At 37.6% G+C, this 22185-nt stretch overlaps 1 protein-coding gene across 1 annotated transcript in view; it reads right to left on the minus strand.

Moving 5' to 3' along the window:
- Nucleotides 1-4346: 4346 nt before the first annotated feature.
- NXPH2 (neurexophilin 2) overlaps nucleotides 4347-22185 on the minus strand; it is a 110022-nt gene continuing 92183 nt past the window's right edge. Inside the window, exon 2 of the mRNA XM_038565105.1 lies at nucleotides 4347-6850. Coding sequence (XP_038421033.1) covers nucleotides 6107-6850 — 744 coding nt within the window. The 3' untranslated portion in view covers nucleotides 4347-6106. The remainder of the gene's footprint in view (nucleotides 6851-22185) is intronic.

Below are 22185 nucleotides of genomic sequence, written 5' to 3' on the forward strand. Positions count from 1 at the left end.
CTTATGTTATCTTTGAATGCAACTTACCATGCATATTCCATTTAAAAGGCAATGGCTTTATCTGGGCATTGTGGGACTTTCAAATTAAGTACAAAATGTAATCTCTGGCTTTCCCAGACCGATTTTCTTTCTAGGACACATGAAGAAGTATAAATAATAAGAGAAGCTAAAAACGTGTGTACAGAATTATTACTGATGCCTAGCATAGACTGGAAGACACAATTTAAACAGATGGAGATCAGAGTGGGCTCAAGTTCACAGAGAAGATTTTATGCAATGTTTGTATTTGTTAGGTCAGGCTGAGGTGCAGCAACAAATTCATCTGAATAATTCAGTGACTTCAAGAGGGATATATTGATTTGTTTATTTGTTTGTTTGTTTCTTTCTTCCTTTAAAGATTTTATTTATTTGAGAGAGAGAGAGCACAAGAAAGGGAGGTGGGGGGAGAGAGAGAGAGGAGAGAGAGAGAGAGAAAAGGATATTTCTTGCTGAGGGAGCCCAATGGGGGGCTTGATCTCAGGACTCTGGGATCAGGACCTGAGCTGAAGGCAGACACTCAACTGACTGAGTCATCCAGGCACCCCTATATTGGTTTCTTTCTTACATAGCAGTCCAGGGTAAGCTTTTGTTAGCTGGGTGGCTCCCCTCCATGGTTGGAAAGGCACTAAGACTGGCAGTTGCTTTTCCTCCTTCACGGTATTGTATCTCAGGACACTCAGGTCAAGTCTCTGAGACAGCCAAAGGGAAGGGAGCACAGAGATGCTGGAGTGCACTTTTATTTGAGTCTACTCCTGGAATGAACACCTGCTTTCCTCTCATATTCCATTAACTGTAGCTCCCTGCAAGAGAGGCAGGGACATGCAATCTAGTTGGCCAGGCACATACTTGACCTTCTATTGCAGTAGGAGGAGGAAGGTCCATTTTGGCAGGCAGCTGACAGTCTCTAGTACAAATGCGGGGAACATCCGTGATTGGGAAAAATAAAAAGAATGAATGGCTTTACCCAGCAGGAAGAACAATAACAACCATGCTGTTAAACCTCATCAGGCCTCCATTTCTTTATCTAAGAAACAAGACTTACTCTATGTGAGTTTTAAATTGTTTCTAGCTTTTATGTTTGTAGGTCCTGGAAGCTAGCATTCAATGGGTATTGTGTTCAGCTGGAGCAATGTGTTCATGTTGGAAATGGTGCACAATAATTCTTACGTTATATGGGTAGAGTGGGTCTTGATTAACCCTTGTATTGCACTGGAATTTTTTTTTTTAATCAAGTGACAAATATTGGTCAAGTAACCACTCCATACCAGACACTTTGAGCCAGGTGCTGTGCACAACAATTGACTCATTCTTATTGAGAATAGATTATATACTATTTAGGAAAGAGCTGAGCTAGACAAAGAAGAGGAAGGATTATAAATGAAATAGAAGAGGTTACATGCCCAGGATTCCAGACCTCACAGTTGGGGGAGGAGATGAAGACAAATATGAAATGACTCTTTATCTTCTATAAGATTTTTGTGAAGAAAAATATCTCTTATAAGAGTTTGTTTCCCTATGATTTGTCTCTAACTATTGGACATATTACATTTTCATTCATTGACTGCTTACTTCAGCAGCACATATACATTTCCATTCATTGAAAGTTTTGATTAATTAAGCTGGGGTTAACTAGTTTTACTGCAAGTAAAAATGCATGATTCCATTCTCTATTTTATAGACCAATTAATTTAAGTTTCTTTATAAGATAAAATTGGACTTTCAGGCAATTAAAGTATTCCATACAATTTACCTAGTTCTATGAAAATATTTTTTCAGGTGTTATAATCTCTGGAAAATTCTGCCAAATGTGGTGTTTTACTGCTGTTAATTCTTAGCCAGTCATACCTCTAATATATCCCAGGGCTCTCATCTTTGTATATAATTGCTCTGTCCTGACTTTCTTTTTCTTTTCTTTTTTTTTCTGACTTTATTTTTCTATAGTGGTTAGTTTTTAAAAATATTATGTTCATAAGGAAATTATAACCCTGAAGGTTTTGGAGAGAGAGCTTTGCCAGTCCTGTTCATGTTCAGTTTGCTTTTTGGATCATGACTTGTTATACACTTACTGCACTTATTTTTGTTTTGTCTTGAATCTCTGTTTCCATTTACTTTTCTTATGTAACACAAAACCTGGGATTAGGAGTCAGGATACGTGCATTTCAATTGGATTTGCCACTTACTCCTGGGCATATTATGTTCTTTATTGTGATGGTGCTTCAGTCTACTTGTCTGTCAAATGAGGGAGTTGAACCAGAAGATAGGTAGGTTGCACTCTCTTTGAAACATTACTCTTTTTTTTTTAAGATTTTATTTATTTATTCATGAGACACACACACACACACACACACACACACACAGAGAGAGAGAGAGAGAGAGAGGCAGAGACACAGGCAGAGGGAGAAGTGGGTTCCATGCCCAAAACATTACTCTTCTATATCTTAATATTAGGTTGATCACTTTATATTTGGTTATCAATCTATTACTTCAAGTTTTGTTGTTAAAACGATCCTTTATATTTTTTTGGAAGGTATTTTCAGAAGCTTATTTGAACCAGCATAACCTGGGATGCTTATTAAGATGTAGATTCCTATAGTCAATGATGCTGTAACAGCATTGCATGGTGACAGATGGTAGCTACACTTATGGTGAGCACAACATAATGTAGAGTGAAGTTGAATCACTATGTTGTACATCTGAAACTAATGTAACATTGTGTGTCAACTCTACTTAAATAAAAAAAAGTAATAAAGGTTTTAAAAAAAAGATGTAGATATCCTATAAAAAAGTGTATAATCCCTAGAGCACAGTCACTAAACCAGACTTTCTATGGAAATACTCCTTAGTCGTTAAATGTGTGTACAAGTCACATGGGGATCTTGTTATAAAGGAAAACTCCTAATTTGGTATGTCTGGGGCTAGGAACCGAGATTCTGTGTTTCTAATAAGTTTAGAGGTAACACTGCTGATATGCCCACACACTCTGAATAGCGGGGCTCTGGAAGCCGGGACTGCAGCTCCAACAGCAGGACCATGTCTTGAATGAAGACAGAATTAACCAGATTGTGGAGTGTTTAAAATGTAGCAATCATGCCTAAAATGTAGCATGTAGCATCTGAGTCATATAAAATAAGGAAGAAAGGTGTTGCAGAATAAAGATTAAGACTGTAATGCAATATGTATCAGTACTCTTATGGGTGGCCATATCAGAGAACTACACTCTTTGTTGCTGTTATTCTAATCATGAGAATGCATTGAAATTCCAAGTACCAAGCAGTAAGAAGAAAATTGTTCCCTTTTTACTGATTGCTGCTTTGCTGCATGCTGTCCACAGGCTCTTCCTCTCATTTCTTTTCTACAGATCTTAGAGACTCTGTGGCTGGTGTGATCACATTGTTCTTAGTCATGGAAATATATGGTCTCTTTCCTGATTCAGTGTGATGAGTAAAAAGATTGTTTCTGCTGAGGGTGAAAAGGTCTTCAAACTAGTTTGCTTTCTAGTAAGCAGCAAGCCTGGAGAGATGCCTGACAACTCCCTGAGGATTAAATTTCTGCTGAATTTTTTTAACTTAAAGAATTTTTTATTGAAGTATAATTGATATACAACATTATAGTAGTTTCAGGTGTACAATCATTAAATTTTCATTTATAAAAGGGTCTATAACTTTTTAAGAATTTGTAATTGAGTGTAAAGTTAGCTTACATGAATGTCCTTTCCCTCAACTGCAATATTCAAAGGCAAAAATGGTTTTGTAGAAATGTATGCATTTGCATGTTTAAATGGAATCTGATTGATATTGTGCCAAGTACCATTACTGACAATTATGTAGTCTTTGAGATGAAATTATGACTTAAAAATGTATGTGGCATATGTTCTACTCCAATTAAAAAATATGCCTAGAGAAACTTTCTTTCTTTTTTTTTTAAATTCCACAAACCCTGCTAAAATCTAAGAATTGTGTAAACCGATCTCCATTTTTACTCTTTGCATGGATATGTTTATATCACTCAACATTTAAACATCAGAGAGTTTTTAACATATATTTCATGTTGTAATAATAATAATTAATATCAACCATAATGGAAGCTTACACTTGTAGTGTTCTTACCAGGTGCCATGCTATGTGCCAAATACTATATATGAATTATTCTTTTACTCTACGTTAAAATCTTCATAGCCAAGGTGCTTTGTTTAATATGTACATAAGGAAAAACTTGATGCCCACTTGGTGTTACACACACACACAAATCCTTGTGAGAACGAAACCAAGAAGAGTCTTAAAAAAAAAAAAAGCCATCCTGAAGTCATGTGACAGATTTAGCAAATTCTTTTTATTTACATAGAAATGTGTACACATACTTTCTCTGTACACAGAAAATTCTAAGTATATATACATATATGGTTCCCACATATTTTACAATAAATAGTATTTTAATCTTGTTTCTAGATGAAAATAAAAAGATGCCTCAAAATATGTCACACCAACCACAAAATTACAAAAGCATCCGAGGAACTCAGAGCAAAAATTTCAAGCCTGTACTACCACACACTAATTCTAGTACAACTTTTACAAAAGACAAAATCAAACACTGTACAGAGATCACCAGTAAAAGGAAAGGAATGGAGATGCAAAATAGAGAAAGAGCTGTTGGTTTTTTAAACAATGTAGTAAGAACATTTTTGTTGGTTGGACTTGTCTTCTTTTAATTTAAGGTTTTACTCCCACTGATATTTTACAGATAAGGGGGCAAAAGTGAACACCTGTTGTAAAAACAGTAACTATTCCATAAGTCTGACAAGTTCTAGGAACCTTATTACTGGCCAGCCAGACCCTCTCTCTGTGCTGACTCAGAGATCATGCAGCTCTACGATGCAGGATGACTGTCCACAGGCCCTCAGAGAAGATGGCAAGGACTCGGACTGTGAAGCCACATTAATTTGGAAGTGATTTCAAAAACCTGGTGATGAGTCAGGTATCTTGGTTGTTAGCATTTAATAATAACCAGTCATGTTTAAATATGCTCTTTATTTCCACGGAGAATTTGATCCCTCATTCAAATAATTAAATGCACGCAAAGAGGACTTCATCTGGGAGGCTAGAAATGATGAATCCATAATCCTGAAATTTTGTCAGTCCACTTCCAATTTTGTCCCCTATTCTTGCCTAGGGAACAATCACTTTCTCTCAATTTTGGAGTTCTAGGCGTGTATATAAAATCACACTATCGAATAGAATGGGGTTATAGGTTATAGGGTGATACAGATTTTATAGTATTTTTGACAATGTCACACCAATGAATTTGGCAAAAGAATCTAAAAACATCATGATCTTCATTATTGTGGGACTGACTTAAAATACATCCAGATTAACTTTCCCAATGTACCAATATGACTACTCGGATGAGAATCCTAAAGATACTGATCAACACAGGGCTAAGTTAAATCACATCCCACCCTAGCTCAGACAATAATGTTTTTAGTTCCACTGTGGCACTGTAACTGCACACATGAGTTTTGAAACAAATTTTACCCCTTCATCTCTCATATCAGTAACAGCACAGATGTGGAGGTAGGGGGGGGAAGACAGCAATAAAAAAAGAATCTAATGTCAGAAATGTGATTCATCTATCAAATACAATCTTTTCAGTTACTTTACTGAATCTGCTATTTTTAAGGTAACCTTCCAAAACATATTTCAAAGGCAGGCTCATTTCAAGAGCAATGTTTATCACATGCATAATTCGTTTTTTTCTCGTTACATGTTGCTATCACGGATGCTTCTTTTAGAGAAACAACAATATTTCTAGGACTTAGCCATCCTATGTGAAAGTGATGGCTTCATACACAGTTTGACTTTTTAGATTAAGGTATGACCAAAACAAACACATTTCACATTTAAAGATGTTTCTTCTTTTTTTTTTTTTTCCTTTTTAATTTGAAAACCTAATGGGGAACTAAGGTTCACTGCCAGAAACAGAAGGGATCCTTTACCATGAAGAGCTGAGCTTGGTTCTTGGCCATTCTAATTAAATATATATTCAACCTTCATTTATATCACTGTGGACAGATTCAGCCAGAAGATAAGTATGGAGTCTCACTATGGTAATTGTAGTCAGGACAGACTTTCTGCACAAGTTTATAATCAACACTGTAAAAGGCAATGTAAATGCAAATGACCTTGAAGGGTTTGGAGCACAACCAAGACACATGGCTCTGAGTCTGCTCCTGGTAGCAGATCTTGGATGGGTCAAAATTGCACAGGGCAGTCTTCTTCGCCCGATCTGTTTTCTCGTACTCAATGCGACAATTGAAAGATTTCGATTCCTTGGTCTCCAAGGTAGACTGTGGGGAAACTTCAAATTCCACCACTTTGGAGGGGGGTACCAAACTCACTGAAACATTGCCTAGGCCTGTGGAATTATGTCGGAAATAAACACTGAAGGTTCCATTTCCATGATCAACAATTTTCCCTGTGATGAGGAGGTTGAGTTTAACAGTTTTAATGTTGGAATGGAAGTCACCCCATCCAAACATCTTCTTGAATTTTCCCGTCTTTACTATCGGCCTCCGTTTAGTTCTTGCCAATGGCTCCTGAACCTCCGTGACATTGGCCAGCCAATCCCAAAAGTTTTCCATGCTGTCCCCATAAGCCAGGTGTCCAGACTTTGGGACTGGAGACTGTTTAACAAACAGGCGCAGAGGATTGATGATCCTTGAGTGCACCACATTTCCGACCAAAGTCCCCGGGCCATCTTTGTCTTCCCAGTCCAGCCCCTCTGTGGCATGCACCACCTTCTTACTGTCACAGAATAGCTGTTCGAAAAGAAGAAAGAGAAATACACCTCAGGTTAGGCTTTGAGCACACATACTAAAGCCAAAGCACAGGGGAAGTGCTTGCAGTATTATTTCGATTCTTGATAAATAGCATTTCGACGACACACCTGGGCTCAGCAGTGTAACAGGATGAGCATCTATTCGAGCAATGTGAAGTTGTGAGTACAAAATTCAAATTAGGAAGAAAGTATTTCATTTTAATGGGCTGATGTGGTTTTAGTCCTTGCTTCCTAATCTTTATGATATTATCTTTCCAGATTGGAGGAAGCAATATATTTTGGTATCTCCTTTGATAAAAACATTCAATTTGTGAGGTCTTCTCTTTCAGATGAAGACAACTCTGGAATGCTGAAGGTTTCTACCAAGAAGCTAGAAACCGTCTGAATATAAAATATTGATTAATCTCTTAAGTGTAATATTGGAAATATTAAGAGTATTATTATACTCAAAGGCTTAGGTCAAATAATGTCATAGCTTTTGATATAACTCCATCTCAAACTCTGTAACAAAAAAGGAGTGTGAATAGTAATAGAAAGTTCTACAAAAGCTTCAGTTGAAAAAACACAATTTCAAATTTTGTGGTGTTTACAGCAACAGAAACAAACTGAAAATGTGTATTTTGAACTAATAACAGACTATAGATTATCCAAAAAATTTTATTACAACTGAATTATATACCATGAAAGAATTGCTAAGAAAGAATGCAAATGTTTTATGGATTTCACAAAATGTGGTTCAGATCACACTCACTGAAACACAGTACTACATCTGCATCTGATTTTTCTTTTTATTCTTTTTGTAGTGTCAGACTCCCCTTAATTTCTAAAAATCATTTAGTTAAGTCAACATTGATTTTGAGGAACAGAATCATAATATATGAAACTGTTGCCTGGAGTGAATATTTATGGATGAGTTATAAAGTCCGGAAAATAGAGGTTTCTAGTGGAAACACAGATAGCCTCTTATCTCTAATGGCACAAACCACTCTGGTAATGATTCTCCAGAAAACTGTCAGCATGATGAAAAGGATGAGAGAGAAGTGAAGCTGTATTTATGAACTGTTTCCCCAACCCTTTCAAACTTGGCAAAGCACCTGGTAAAACTAGTCTCAGTATTATTACAAAAACTATTGCTTTCAATCCAATTCTGAGGAAAAAAAAAGAAGACACAGCTTGGATCATAAATATTGCACTCGACCATATGGTAGAGTTTAATAACATGAGGTTATCTTCTATATATTCATAAAAGTTTAGAAGTTTAAGTTCTAATAGAGCTTCGTGAAAAGTATTTTCACCTACACCTCATCCCCAAGATCACTTTAGAGTTGGAAACTAAGGACTTCAATGGATGTGTGGGTTTTTTCTTTCTGTGTATGTTGGGCAGGGGGTTCATAATATATATTTGCCTTTGATTAATTTCCTGAAGGCTTTTCTTCCTCATGTCTAGTATTTTAAAAAATTCTCTTCCCTTAAATTACTGAGGTTTGGCAGAAGGACAAAGTGACACGAAGCACATTCTTACTGTTTTGAGAACCTAAATCCGTGCCACCTTCTTAGGGGCTTAGATATCCTGAGTTGGTATTTCTTTCCTCTTCCTCCGTTGGTGTGAAAGGTGAATATATTCCCCAAGAAAAGAATGAATTCTTACTCTAGATTCCTGGCTCAAGATAGTCTGAGTATTTTTGACACTGCAACTAGCTTTCTGATTTTGAACACTCTTAATTATGATGTGCACAAATCTCACTTAAATCCATTGGTACTAGCCCATGGAGTTCAGTGCTGGTTTCCGTTATGACTTGAGTTTCCTGAGAACTGACTGATGCAGCCTGGTCCAACTGACACCGCCAGCCTCTTGCCTAGCGAGATGACCAAGGACACACGGGCAGATAAGAACCCCTTGCTGATCAAGGTCCAATTTCTCTTTTTTTGTGGTTGTGATTCTTGTTGTCCAGGGTCTACTATCTATTTTTCAGCCATTTCCAGTATTGCAAGAGATGTGCCTTTCGTGGTCCATGCTGACAGACACACCTTCTACTTGCTGAGAAGCTCGTCCGCAAGAACTTTACCTCCTGATCGCTACTCCCCTACTTGGTACAACTTACAAACTTCTTTCCTCACTCTTGCCTTCCTTCCTCTCTCTGATAGGGTAAATCCCTTCTGATATTTTGCCCTTCTAAATTGTTTTAAAAAAATCTCAGTTCTTACCCTTATACATCATGCTGCCGATCAATGCTTTTTTAGAACTAAGACCCATTTTCCATTCAGAAATATTTTTTTGCTCAGAAGTATGAGAACATTCTTTGTTCCCAGCAGCAACATGATCTTTCTTCTTCCCCCCTTAAAAATGTCTGCTTTACATTATACATTTTCCTGAATTTTTTCCACCTGGATCATTTTTCCTCATTTAGTGCCTGACCTGATTTTCTCCTTACTTTTCCATTATTGAAAACCTATAAACAGTGAACCCATCATTCAATGACAAGTAAGTTTGCAAGTTAACTGATATTGGCCTTTTACTCATCATAGACCCATTATGAGAGATGTCAAGGAATCCTCTTATCTCTAGGACTTCTGTGCTGGTTCTGAGATTACTCAATGATAATAACAAAAATGGGAATAATACTACTAAATGATCATTTACTGAGTGTTAAAAGATTTTCTTTGTAGTCATTTCTGTCATGAACAATTTGATCCAAACATATGTGACTAACCCTAAGAAATGAGACTATTAAAACAAAACAAAAAAAACCCTAAATTTATGAAGCAGATAACTTAGATGTAACTATTTGCTTTTAGAAAGGCTCTTCCACTCTTCAGAAAAGATTTTCCACATGAGAATTTAAAATATAATTTGATTTCTAAAAAATATATTCTAATACAATACAGGTTCAAACTGTTCAAGGAGTTTTTGATTGTAAAGTAGGTTCATATAAAAAATAAAAATATTTAACTAATAGCACAGATCTATAATTGCCTTCTGTTCTCAGGAAAATACTAACAATATTTTAGATAATAGACATTTTTAGATAAAAAGTAGATATATATATATATTTTAATTTTTTTGCTTTGCCCTAGATCATGTATTTTTAACTTGCTTTGACAACAATATTAAACTAGTTAAGAAAAGCTGTGTATAACTTCATTTGTTTATTACTTTATTTTTTTTTAAGATTTTATTTATTTATTTGAGAGAGACAGGACTATGAGTGGGGGGAGGGGCAGAGGAACAAGCCAACTCCCTGCTAAGCAAGAAACCCTGGTATGGGGCTCAATCCCAGGACCCTGTGATCCTGACTTGAATCCAAGTCAGGCACTTAACTGACTGAGCCACCCAGGTGTCCCTGTTTATTACTGTAAAATAAATACATGACCATTATCACAAATACTGATTTCCAAATCTAAACGCAAATCTCAAAAGGTTATCAGATAATGAAGTATGGGCAGAAGAGTGTAATTAAATGTATTGCTAATTGTCCTAGAAAGCTGACAATTGTGCTTCCTTTCCCAACTCACTCTCTCTTTGGTATAACTTGTTTGGCCTTCTCCCTGGAATACTTTCTTCTTCTTCTTCTTTTTTTTTTTTTTTAAGATTTTATTTATTTATTTGAGAGAGAGAGAAAGCAAGCACAAGCAGGGGGAGTGGCAGGAATAGGGAGGGGGAGAAGCAGGCTCCCTGCTTAGTAGGGAACCCAATGTGGGGCTTGATGTGGGGTTCCATCCCAGGACCCTGGGATCATGACCTGAGCTGAAGGCAGATGCTTAACCCACTGAGGCACCCAGGTGCCCTTCCTGAATACTTTCTTATGAACGCATCACTGCTGAGAGGGTACCCTCTCCTAGGCCAGGTCTACAGAGATGGTTGTGCAATCTAAGTCCCTAAGCCTCATGCTTAACCTCAAAGATCTAATCAGGGATGCCTAGGGGTTGCATGATCTATAGCCCTGCCCCACACTCATTTATATACTCCCAGTATGGAAGCAGCATGGTGGAAAAAGCCAAGGGATCCGGTGCCGGATGACCTTCTACCTCTCACTTGAGTGTTCAATGTGAAACCATTTTCTCATCTATATCTTCTTTGCTGACTGATTGCAAGGACCAAATAAAAGAATGGATGGAAATTACTGAGCCCAATCTCTGGCAAAAGGCATTCAATGACTGATGGCTCTTACATGGTCCAATGGATAGTACCATGTTTCCTATTCAAGAACTGTCTTCAAAGGTTGTATGAACTCTCAGGCCTCCAGGAAACTGATTAATGGTTAATCAAGCAACTTGTTCAATGCCATAAGATAAATTAATGACTGAGTAGAGAACACCCTTCTCAACCCCAGAACATCAATCAATCATTTCCTCATATTTCCAGTCTCACTGGCATCTGAGTCATAGCCAGATCACAGGCACAGGTGAGCTCTCTTTGCCAACAAAATGTGTTTGTGGCTCTTTGATTCTGACCTACCAGATGAGTCAGCAAAAAGACCTGAAAGTACAAAATGTCTGGCAGGCGCCCTCGTTCCTGAACAGACAATTTCCATGACACAACATGCTGAGAGACTGTAGGTGGTTCTGAACCTGTTGGCAAACCACTCTGTCCAAGACAACGTTGTTAGATGTTATCTACAAAACACATGGCTGTATCCCCCTGGTTACTTTTGTACTTGCTGGAGCTCTCTATTGGTTTCTGCTGTCTTTTGTCCCATCGTATTACAATAATAATGCAAAAACATTTCACCGCAAGCACAAAATGGAGTTTAAAAACGGCAGAAAAAAGAGGAATTGCTGTGCTTTATCTGTTTGAACATCCCCTGATTTCCACACATTTATCAAAGTTTAAGTAATTTATGTCTTGGCAGGGTGTATCAATTTCACAAAGCACACACATTAGCAAGATACAATGATATCATATTAGCTTTTTCTGCATCTTACGGAGGAGCTCAAAAAGATTAATAAAAGCTCAAACCTTCATCAATTAAATGAAGCAGGTGGAAGGAAGGGAGTAGAGGAAGAAGACTGTATTTCATTCCAGTTCTTTGTTTTTAGAGGGAAAAAAGCTGACAGGTTCAAATCATTCATCATAACAAGCTGGAGTTGAATTTCGCTGATAATTAAATGCATTTTTTTCCCAAGAGGCAAAGAAGCTGCAATGAATTTTATAGTAGCAGATGTGAGAACTGTCACGAATTATGGAAATAATTTATAAACGAAAAAGCATCTTCCTCTGCAAATACTATATCAGAAGATCCTTTTAAAAACTACATCTGTCATATATTTTTCAATAAACATTTTATTTTAGAGTAATTTTAGTTACAGAAAAATTGTGCAATAGAGAGAGTTACTATACACCCTACTCCCCATTTCCTATACTGTTAACATCTTAGAGCACAGTTGTCACAACTAATGAGCCAATACTGACACACGATTATGAACTGAAGTCCATACTTTACTCAGGTTTCCTTTGTTTTTCCTTAATGTTTTTTTTAATCTACCAGAGGATCCCATCTAAAATCCCACACTGTGATCACCATGAATCCTTAGGCTTGTCTTGGCTGTGACAGTTTCTCAGTCTTTCCTTTTTTTGTTTTTGTTTTTATTTTTAAGACTTATTTATTTGATAGAGAAAGAAAGCAGGAGTGGGAGATGGTGGAGGGAGGGAAAGACTCTCAGGCAAACTCCAGGCTGAGCACATAGCCTGACACAGGGCTCGATCCCATGACCCTGAGATCAGGACCTGAACTGAAATCAAGAGTCTGATGCTTAACTGAGCCACCTGGGAGTCCCAGTCTTTCCTAGTTTCTGATGACATCGAATGTTTTGAAGAGTACTGGTTGGGCATTTCATAGAACGTCCTTCAATTTGAGTTTGTCTGATTTTTGTCTCATGATTATAGTGGGGTTACAGGTCTGGGAAGGAAGACCGCGGTGGTGCGTGCCATTTTCATCACTTCATCTCAAGCGCACGTTAGCAACACACTTCAAAACTGTTGAGGTTACTCTTTGTATTCTGGCGCAGGGAGAGAAGATCCTCTTTTTAAAGGTTTCCTTTCGGAAGTTTCACAAGGCTAGTTCATTTTTGTTATCATAAACTTAATTTAACTTACATTTAATTCGGCTGCACTTGGTTTAGGATTTTTTTTTTTAAGTCGGGAATTCTCAAGCCTTTCAATTTATAGCTATTGCATTACTGAGTTATCCAAAATAACTGCTGAGTTGTTTAGGAAGTCATACATTACTCATAAAGTACTTCAGCAATACTGTACACTATAAATTTGTCTGTTCTCATTATTATTTTTTTATTTAACATCAATTTTTAAAAAATTGGGTCAATTTCCATCACCGGCAGCTCATCAGAAGAGCTTTCTATCAATATCTTACATAGAATTAGACGCGGACTATATTAGAGTCAAATGTCCCTTTTCTCAATTTTGGAGTCAGTCCACCATACTTGATTCTACATACCCACTGAGTCAGTATCAACTTGTGGATGGGGTTTTCTTTGCACCTGTTTAGCAAGGGGGAAGGGAGAGCTAATGAAAGAAAGGCCATTCTATAGTCATAGTACTCTGGGTGCTACAGGATCATGAATGCTACTTGCTCTCCCCTGGGCTCGGGGGACAGTGAGACCTTTTCCATAATTATGGGATAAGCCTTTTCTAGATGTCCATCATTGTGACAGCTTTGCTTTTTCTCTGAAGCTGCATGCTGTAGGGTTGGGGAGCGAAGAAGAGGGGAGTTTTCTTCATACACAGTGAATAACAGAAAGGAATTGACGGGCATTTACAGCTTTGAACTTCTGGGGTTCAAATTCCATTCAATATATGCCATGTCATTATCAGTCCAGGGAGCTCTATCTTATAGCAATTTTAACAGACAGAGTTTTTATTTGAAGAAATGCCAATGGAGGAGATACCTCGACCAGCCTTGCTGTCCCAGCCCAGTGTTTAACAATTATAACTGACACGTTTATTGAGCACCCACTGACTCTTCACTTTCGTGACAACAGTGGAGTACGAAAGGCTTGAATTTCTTAAGTAATTGAAGCTCAGCACTTTAAGCTCACTGCCTCTATATATAGTTCCCCTGACTTAGCAAGACCAGACTGGATGGCATTAACACACTTTGTTTAAGAAAGTAGGAAGCCTGAAACAGCTTGGAAATATTTCCCCCCAAATTATTTTGCTTTTGCAGGAGTAAATTTATTGCTTCACTGACTTTTGCCTATACCTGCAATCAGATGAATGCGACTGTACTCCCACATTGCACTTGCAAATGGCTGGACTGGGAGAAAAAATGGGGAGTCCCAAACAAGTGCATGCATTGTAGAAAAGAATCTGTTGGCACAGTCTCCAGGGGCTGAATTTACCCAAATAGAAAAACTTGCAAGAGCGATGGAATGAATGAAAGAAGGCAAAATGAACTCAATCAGAATAGGTTAAAAACCGCAGCACAGAAGAATGAGACATGGAAATAGCAGTGCTTTGATTTGCTGGAAGGAGTTGGGGTCAGAACACTGGGATGGTAATCTGGCACTGCCACTGTGGTCCCATCATCCTGGGAGTCATAACCATTTTCTCAATGGTAAAACGGGGGAGGGGGGGCAGGGGGAGGAAAAGGTTAGAGCTCACTTGAGAGAGAAAAAGGAGGTCACGAGGTAGAAAGTGACTCAGAGTGAGGCAGCTCTGTGGGAGGGACACTTGTAATGAGGTGAGTTCTGTAGGCCAGAGGATTGAGGTGACACAGAACATCTTTACTCACTGACTCAACACCTATTTATTGAATGCCTTCCAGGTTTAGCATTTTTGCTCCAGGGATTGGGAGCACATTTCTCATGGGGCAGATAGAATTCTTGCCTTTGTGGGATTTGTAGGAGAGAAAGGAAAAGAAGCATTAATCACACATAAATATCTCACTTATTTGTAGTTGTCATACATTTATATCTGTATCTACATCTGTACCGATATCTATATCTGCACACATCAGCACAACAGGATGTAGAGAGCGCTAGTCCTAAAGAGGGGGAGCAACAGTGCAGGATGTGAATAGAACGGAGTAATTAATACCTTTATTCTAATGAGAGAAATGAAATCCAAGATTCATTAGTTGACGGTTGATAATGAATGAATCAGTGACAAGGAAAGGAATCGATCTTGGTATTTATACTCCTTTTTTCCTGTTCCAAATTGTGTATCGATTTGTTTATAATTACTAATGAGAGCGTGATAACATTATAAGACAATAGTTATATTTCTTCTCGTGAAAGGTTAATTTTTTTCTTTTTTCTCCCCGCAGAACTTTACCGAAGTATAATTGACAAACAAAATTGTAATATATTTAGAGTGCCCCACGTGATAATTTGATACATGTTTACGGTGTAAAAGGATCCCCAGCATCCAGTTAATTAACACATCCATCACATCACAGTTACCTTTTTTGGGGGGGAAGGCAGGTGAGAACCCTTAAGAAAGGGTTCCTGGCAAATTTCAATTATACAACACGGTACTATCAATTACAGTCATCAAGCTGTACATTAGACCCAGAGAACTTATTCATCTTATAACTGAAAGTCCACAACTGCTTCTATTAACCATAAGTGGACTCTGACGTTGGTCAGGGCTGAATTCCTGATCAGGAGGTCTGGTGCTCGTAGGTGGCAACCCTAGCAGGCCTGGTCTTTCACCCTTAAGACCTGCGAAGGTTTATAGTACAGTTGACCCTGGAACAACATGGGTTAGAACTCTGCGGGTCCATTTATATGCAGATATTTTTCCATAAAGAGCATACAGTACTGTAAATGAATATCCTCTTCCTTATGATTTCCTTAATAATATTTTCTTTTCTCTAGCTTGCTTTATTGTAAGAATACAGTATATAACACTTATAATGTGCAAAATATGCGTTAATAAACTATTTATGTTATGGTAAGTCTTCCAGTCAATAGGTTATTAGTAGTTCAGTTTGAGAGGAGTTAAAAGTTATATGTGGATTTTTGACTGCCTGGGGGGTCAGCACCCCCCGTATTATTCAAGGGTCAACTGTATATATTGTTGGGTTCTGGGAGAGCCAGACCTTTGCCATGATTATGTTACAACCCTTTTCTATCATACTATATGATTAATATGATACATATTAATGCTGATTGATAATGAACTAAATATGCTCTAGATAAACAACAATATTTTGAAATAATGTAGGTTTGTCTTTATGTTTCTATGTGTGTGGAAAGATGCTAGTAGACAACAAATTTGACTGATATCTATGGTTTTCACAAGAACTAGTGAATGTTTTAAATAAAAGGTAAAATAAAACAAACTAATTTTTTTCATAACCATAGCAATGAAAAGACATCTATACCTCAAGAGGATGTTTTCAGTTTTATGTGTTTAAATTGAATATAAAATATGTACAGCCTATTCTGCTTTACCATGAAACAACATAATGTATGTAACACACATTGTACAGATTGAATAGATCACCTACCATTAACAAGGAAGGCCACACCCTTAACTGTTTTTTACTACTGCATTAAAAATATGTAGTCCTCTGTCCATTAAAAAAAAATATATATATGACTTTCCAGTACCAGACAGAATGAACTGAATGCTCCAGACGTGTGGATTTGTACCAAGCTGGGAGGGCTGGCTTCTTAATAATAGGAGTGGCATGTGCTACAAGAGATAAAGTGATACTGATCTGGACAGATTTTTTTTTTAATTTAAAATTTATTTTTATTTTTTAAAGATTTTATTTATTTATTCATGAGTGACACAGAAAGAGAGGCAGAGACACAGGCAGAGGGAGAAGCAGGCTCCTCTCAAGGAGCCCGATGTAGGACTTGATCCCGAGACTCCAGGATCATGCCCTGAGTCAAAGGCAGATGCTCAACCGCTGAGCCACCCAGGCGTCCCAGACAGATCTTTTTTAAAGGCAGCTAGTTTGCCCCCCTTGGATATGCTGGAAGCATTCATTAATGTTTGTTGAGAGTGACCATCACTGCTAAGTGCCAGTTTGGAAGAATAACTGGTGTGTTTAATAGATCTGTTTGTAAGTTGCTCATGATGGAATCCATGTAGCTAGCCAGTAATTATTTTGCTGGGGGTATGAGTTTAAGCCAAGAACCCCCAAAGTGACCACTGTTATGTGATCTAGAGGTGGCCTGCAGATCCCATTAGAGCTGAAGAATTACAGAGCCAATACTGAAGGAGGTCTAAAGCCTCATTTTTGTTGCCTATATATATAGCTTATATAATTGGATTGCTTAACAATTCTGTCCTGTAGCCTGTAGTTAAAACTAAAATGACAACCTACTCGACAGAAAAAAAAAAAAAAAAATCCCTGTCATGATCAAACTCAGCATCCCATTAAATTTTTTGCTTGTAAAGGAATCTTGGAAAGCATTTTCTGAGTAGACATTTTACAGATTATCATTGTTGCCGACAAAACAGGATGGACAACACACAATGCTATATTGATGATTAGTAGTACGGCTCGCCCTAAAGTCATATTTCTGGGGCTCCATTACTGAACTGTCACAGCAGATTAGAAGAAGAACGACATAAAGGGAATGAAGGATGGTAAAATCAAACACATATCAATATATTAATTGTGCCTATTAATATTTTGTGGCATAATGTGGCATTGTTTCAAAATTCATTTTGCAAGTTGAAAAACAAATGATCGCTTAGCAGAAAAAAGCTACACAGTGGACATCCTTCCTTTCTGCTGAGAGTAGCAAATTCATTTTACCTTCCAGATATCTTTTAATAGCTACCCTTTACATTTTTCTAAATTGATACAGGAACTAACAGGAAACATAAATGTGAAGACAGAAATCTTAGCAGTAAGAGCCAAAAAGCTAGATTGCAATGCTTGGCAGTAGTTTTATTGCTAAGGTTAAATATGGCAATTCCTATTTTATCCTGATGACAGTAATCTGGAAAAGCAATGACACAACCTATGCAAAAAAAAAAAAAAAAAAAATCACACACAGACACTCTGATACACAGAAATATCATAAGTATAAATACACGTGTGCATGCACATACCATAATTTCTGTAAACATTTAGGGGAAATGGTGTGGAAGAAAATTTGGATTTCATTTTGTATTAGCAAGCTGAATAATAGGGGCTCTTAAGCATAAACAGGCTAGAAACAAATGTTGAGGATGCCTTGTGGTAGGGGACTGCTAAGTGTTATGAGATGACCATGTTTCCAGAATGAAACGGGGTCAGATTGCAGTCTCATTTACTGCACGTTTTGCAAAGTCAAGCAAGGTAAGGTTTTTTGTTTTGTTTTTGTTTTCTTTTAATAATCGAAGAGAATAAAAAATAGTCCTTTTGTAGTTAGAGACTGTAAGTGGTAAGTGGTACGGTCTCTTTTCACCCTTGTGTCCTTATAAACCCCACCCAAGATTTTAATGAGAGAGAAGAGCTTCACGTGATAGGAACAAATAAATACTTGTCATATAATGCCTGGGAGGAACAACACGCATCTGTGTCTTGACCTCTAAAAGTTGGCATTTGAAAAGGGAAGTTTCAACAGAGGGAAGAACAGTTGAATGAGTGGAAATGCCAGTTATTGTTATTTCTATGTCAGTTTAGGCAGAGTTTCAACATGGGGTGGGGGTTGCAGACAGAGACAGGAGATAGTGGTTAGGAGGAGGGCACATTTTCCATCAAATCCATTTGGCATTTTAATCTTCAGGTACCATTAGCCTGGCAATTAGCGTATACTGCCTGTGATGGTTAGTTTTTTAAAGGTCTTATTTATTGTTATTTTTTAAAAAGTAATCTCTATACCCAATGTGGGGCTCAAACTTAATGACCTCAAGAGTAAAAGTCACATACTCTACCAATTGAGATAGCCAGGTGCCCCGTGATGATTAGTTTTAAGTGTCAACTCAGCGAGGTGATGGTGCTCAGTTATTCCAACACTATTCTAGGTGTTGCTGTGAAGGTATATTGTAGATGTGGTTAACATTCATAATCAGTTGACTCTCCCTTTTTCAGTTCAGAACGTCAGTGTTTATTGGTTACCTTCTTTCGACAGACATGACATTTATTCATTTAAAATAAATCTTCAAGTGGTTTTAGATACATAGTATGATATTTCACTTAAATGCAAACATTCACAGTCTATTGGGGATTTTTACATGAGCCTACATAAATGTAGGCTATTTATATGACAATTTCCATATGATAAAAGTCCTATTCAATAAAAAACATAAATGCATATATTTGTGCAAGTGAAACTGATAATACTGTTCAAATTATTTTTTTGCAATAATTATTCCTAACATTTATACTGAGAATTACAGTCTTCATAAATAACTTCATTTGATTCTTACATCTATTTTGTGAGGTGTGTAGGGCAAGAAATAGCCTTAGAGACTTTAAGAGGGCTTGTCCAAGGTCTAAGTGTTGAAAGGCAACAATAAATCTGGAAATCAGGTCTTTTTTATCAATTCACTGATTTTTTTCCACACTGATATTCTAATGGATTTGACACCAAAAAGCAACTTGATTAATAGAATACAAATAATAGGATGTAATATAACATAACATATTTACCTTACAAATAAAAAATTTCTTTTCAAAAAAAAAAATTTCTTTTCATTACAAAATGAAGTTTATTCTAGAAAATGAAACTAAGAAAACCAAAGAAAATTAAAGTCAGATAACTATGAATATTTTAATGTGCATTTATATTTTCTCTCTGTTTAATATAAATAATACATCTTTTGTATGTTATTTTTAGTTATTTTTAAGAAAATATGTTGTATTCAGGGGCATCTGGGTGGCTCAGCAGTTAAGTGTCTGCCTTTGGCTCCAGGCGTGATCCCGGCTCGAGGATCGAATCCTGCATTGAGCTCCTTGCAGGAAGCCTGCTTCTCCCTCTGCCTATGTCTCTGCCTCTCTCTCTCTGTGTCTCTCATGAATAAATAAATAAAATCTTAAAAAAAAAAGAAAATATATTTAGTTGCATAACAGTTTAAATGCTTTAGAAGAAAAAAAATCTTACTAAGAATGAAATCTAAATTCAAATCCAGGTCAATTTTCTCTAGACTCCTCCCTAAATCTTTGACACTTTGCTGTTCCATCATTTGTCATCCAAGTCCTTATCAGAATCATTTGGATCATTTGGGGCAAGAGCAAACACGCTGTCCTCTGGGCTGGCTTCACCCTTGAAGACCAAGGAGGTCTTGGGGGCTCTGGTCTCTGATCCATGACTCTGCCCTCTTGAGTCATTCTTCATCTTGTCCTTTCCCTGTACTGTACCTTTCAGTCCAAGCCGGTGACATTTCTGATGGTATAAATTTCTTAAAACCTCATCAGTCTCCTGTGTCATTCACTGGGGTCTAAGCCATTAACAAGAGTGCCTGCCACATATCTTTTTTGGATAATTATATCTCTATTCCTGGTTTCTACTGAGATAGTTGATTGGATCCATGAGTTTTACACTCAACTGTCTTTAGCAAAAGTTGTCCAGCCACACCTTTGGTGTTTTCTCCACAGCAGATCAGTTTGACTCTTGGTAAAGGAGATTACTTTTCTTGTTGTGGGTGGGCATTATCCAATCAGAGATGAAATGTCTTAAAGACAAAGTTCTGTTTGACTGAGGAAAAAGCAATTCTGCCTCAAAACTGAAGCATTAACTCTTGCCTGAAAGTTTCTGGGGCCTGTCCTATGGATGTTGGACTTGCCAGCCCCCACAATTGCAAGAAGCCATCCTTTGAAATATGGCTTTTTAGGTTTCCTTTTTTTTTTTTTATTTTTATTTATTTATGATAGTCACAGAGAGAGAGAGAGAGAGAGAGAGGCAGAAACATAGGCAAAGGGAGAAGCAGGCTCCAGGCACCGGGAGCCCAACGTGGGATTCGATCCTGGGTCTCCAGGATCGTGCCCTGGGCCAAAGGCAGGCGCCAAACTGCTGCGCCACCCAGGGATCCCAACTTTTTAGGTTTCCACTTATCTACCCATCTATCCATCCATCTATCTTTTTTTTATCATCTGTCTATCCTATTGATTCTGTATCTCTGGAGAACTCCAATAGTGCCTTTTAATTTTAATAATTATGTTCATGTGTGAGTATCTTATTTTGATGACTCATTTATGCCTCCCATTTTCTTATATTCTCCATAGGACCTAATAAGGGAGATGCTTGATTGTGATTTCATCACAGGTTCAGATTTAGGGTCAAATGTCTCCATGTTCTTCCAAGAGTAAACTGTGGAAGTTCAAATTGCTTCACTTGTCATGTTGTTTTATTATTATCATTATTATTTATTTTTCACTGGACTCTTCTTCTTGTAAACTCCTTGAAGGCAGCTACTATATCTTGTTCGCCTTCATGTCTCCCGTGCTTATCACCGTGTTTGATTCACAGTAAGTGCCCAATAAAAACTGCGTACATAAATCTGACTGGCAGTGTGTAACATCCTGAACCTTTCACAACTTTTTATTTCCTAGACTTTACTCTTAGGCCACTTTGGAAAATGTTCTAGATCCTAAATAAAATGGAGTCAATAAAGTAGTCAAGTAGAAAAAAATAGTGGAGATGCAGAAAGAGGAGTCGCATGTTTGTAGAACGGACCTAAATAAGCAGTAATGACAATCCAATAGAGGGATAATGAAAACTAAATAGAAAAAAATTCCAAGATAATATCTGAAAGAGTTGGAAGTAATTATTGAAAAACTTAATTTACAGAGTGTTATAAAGAAAGGCTAAATTCCATTACTCTCAAGGGGTATTCATTCCCGTGACTTCCTCTTCCATCTGGAATCTGAGATTAACTCGCTGGTCTTTACTGTTAGCCCCAACTTTACCTGGAGTTCAAGATCTATGGATCTAGCTTTCTAGCAGATGAGTTCACTTTAATGGAAGACAGAAGAAAGACAGGCAGGGACAAGGGCCTCTGTCCTAAGAGGAAAAGTATCCTTAAAAAGAAAAAGACCACATCCTGTTATTTTAGGCTTTACTCAGCACCCCAGAGTTAAGTCTTCCTATTGGGACTTCAGACTTGTACGTGACAGAATGGGAGGGAATGGCCTTGGGCGTCCTAACCCAGGCCTGGGGCCAGCTCAACAGCCAGTGGGATTTTTAAACAGCTTGATCTGGTGGCCTGTGCTGGCCAGCGTGCCCTCGGGCAGTGGCGGCCACTCCCTCTAGATCCTCAAGGCTAGGAAACACTACCCTGCAAGGAGCCCTCTGCCCTTTCCCACGTGAACATTCCCTGATAGGTAGGACCTGATTGGGGAACAGGTGCATGGAGGATTAATCAGATTAAAACAGCCCACACCACAGAGCCCATAAAAACTCCTGGAT

The sequence above is a fragment of the Canis lupus genome, chromosome 19 (assembly GCF_011100685.1).
Source record: "Canis lupus familiaris isolate Mischka breed German Shepherd chromosome 19, alternate assembly UU_Cfam_GSD_1.0, whole genome shotgun sequence".
Taxonomy (NCBI): domain Eukaryota; kingdom Metazoa; phylum Chordata; class Mammalia; order Carnivora; family Canidae; genus Canis; species Canis lupus.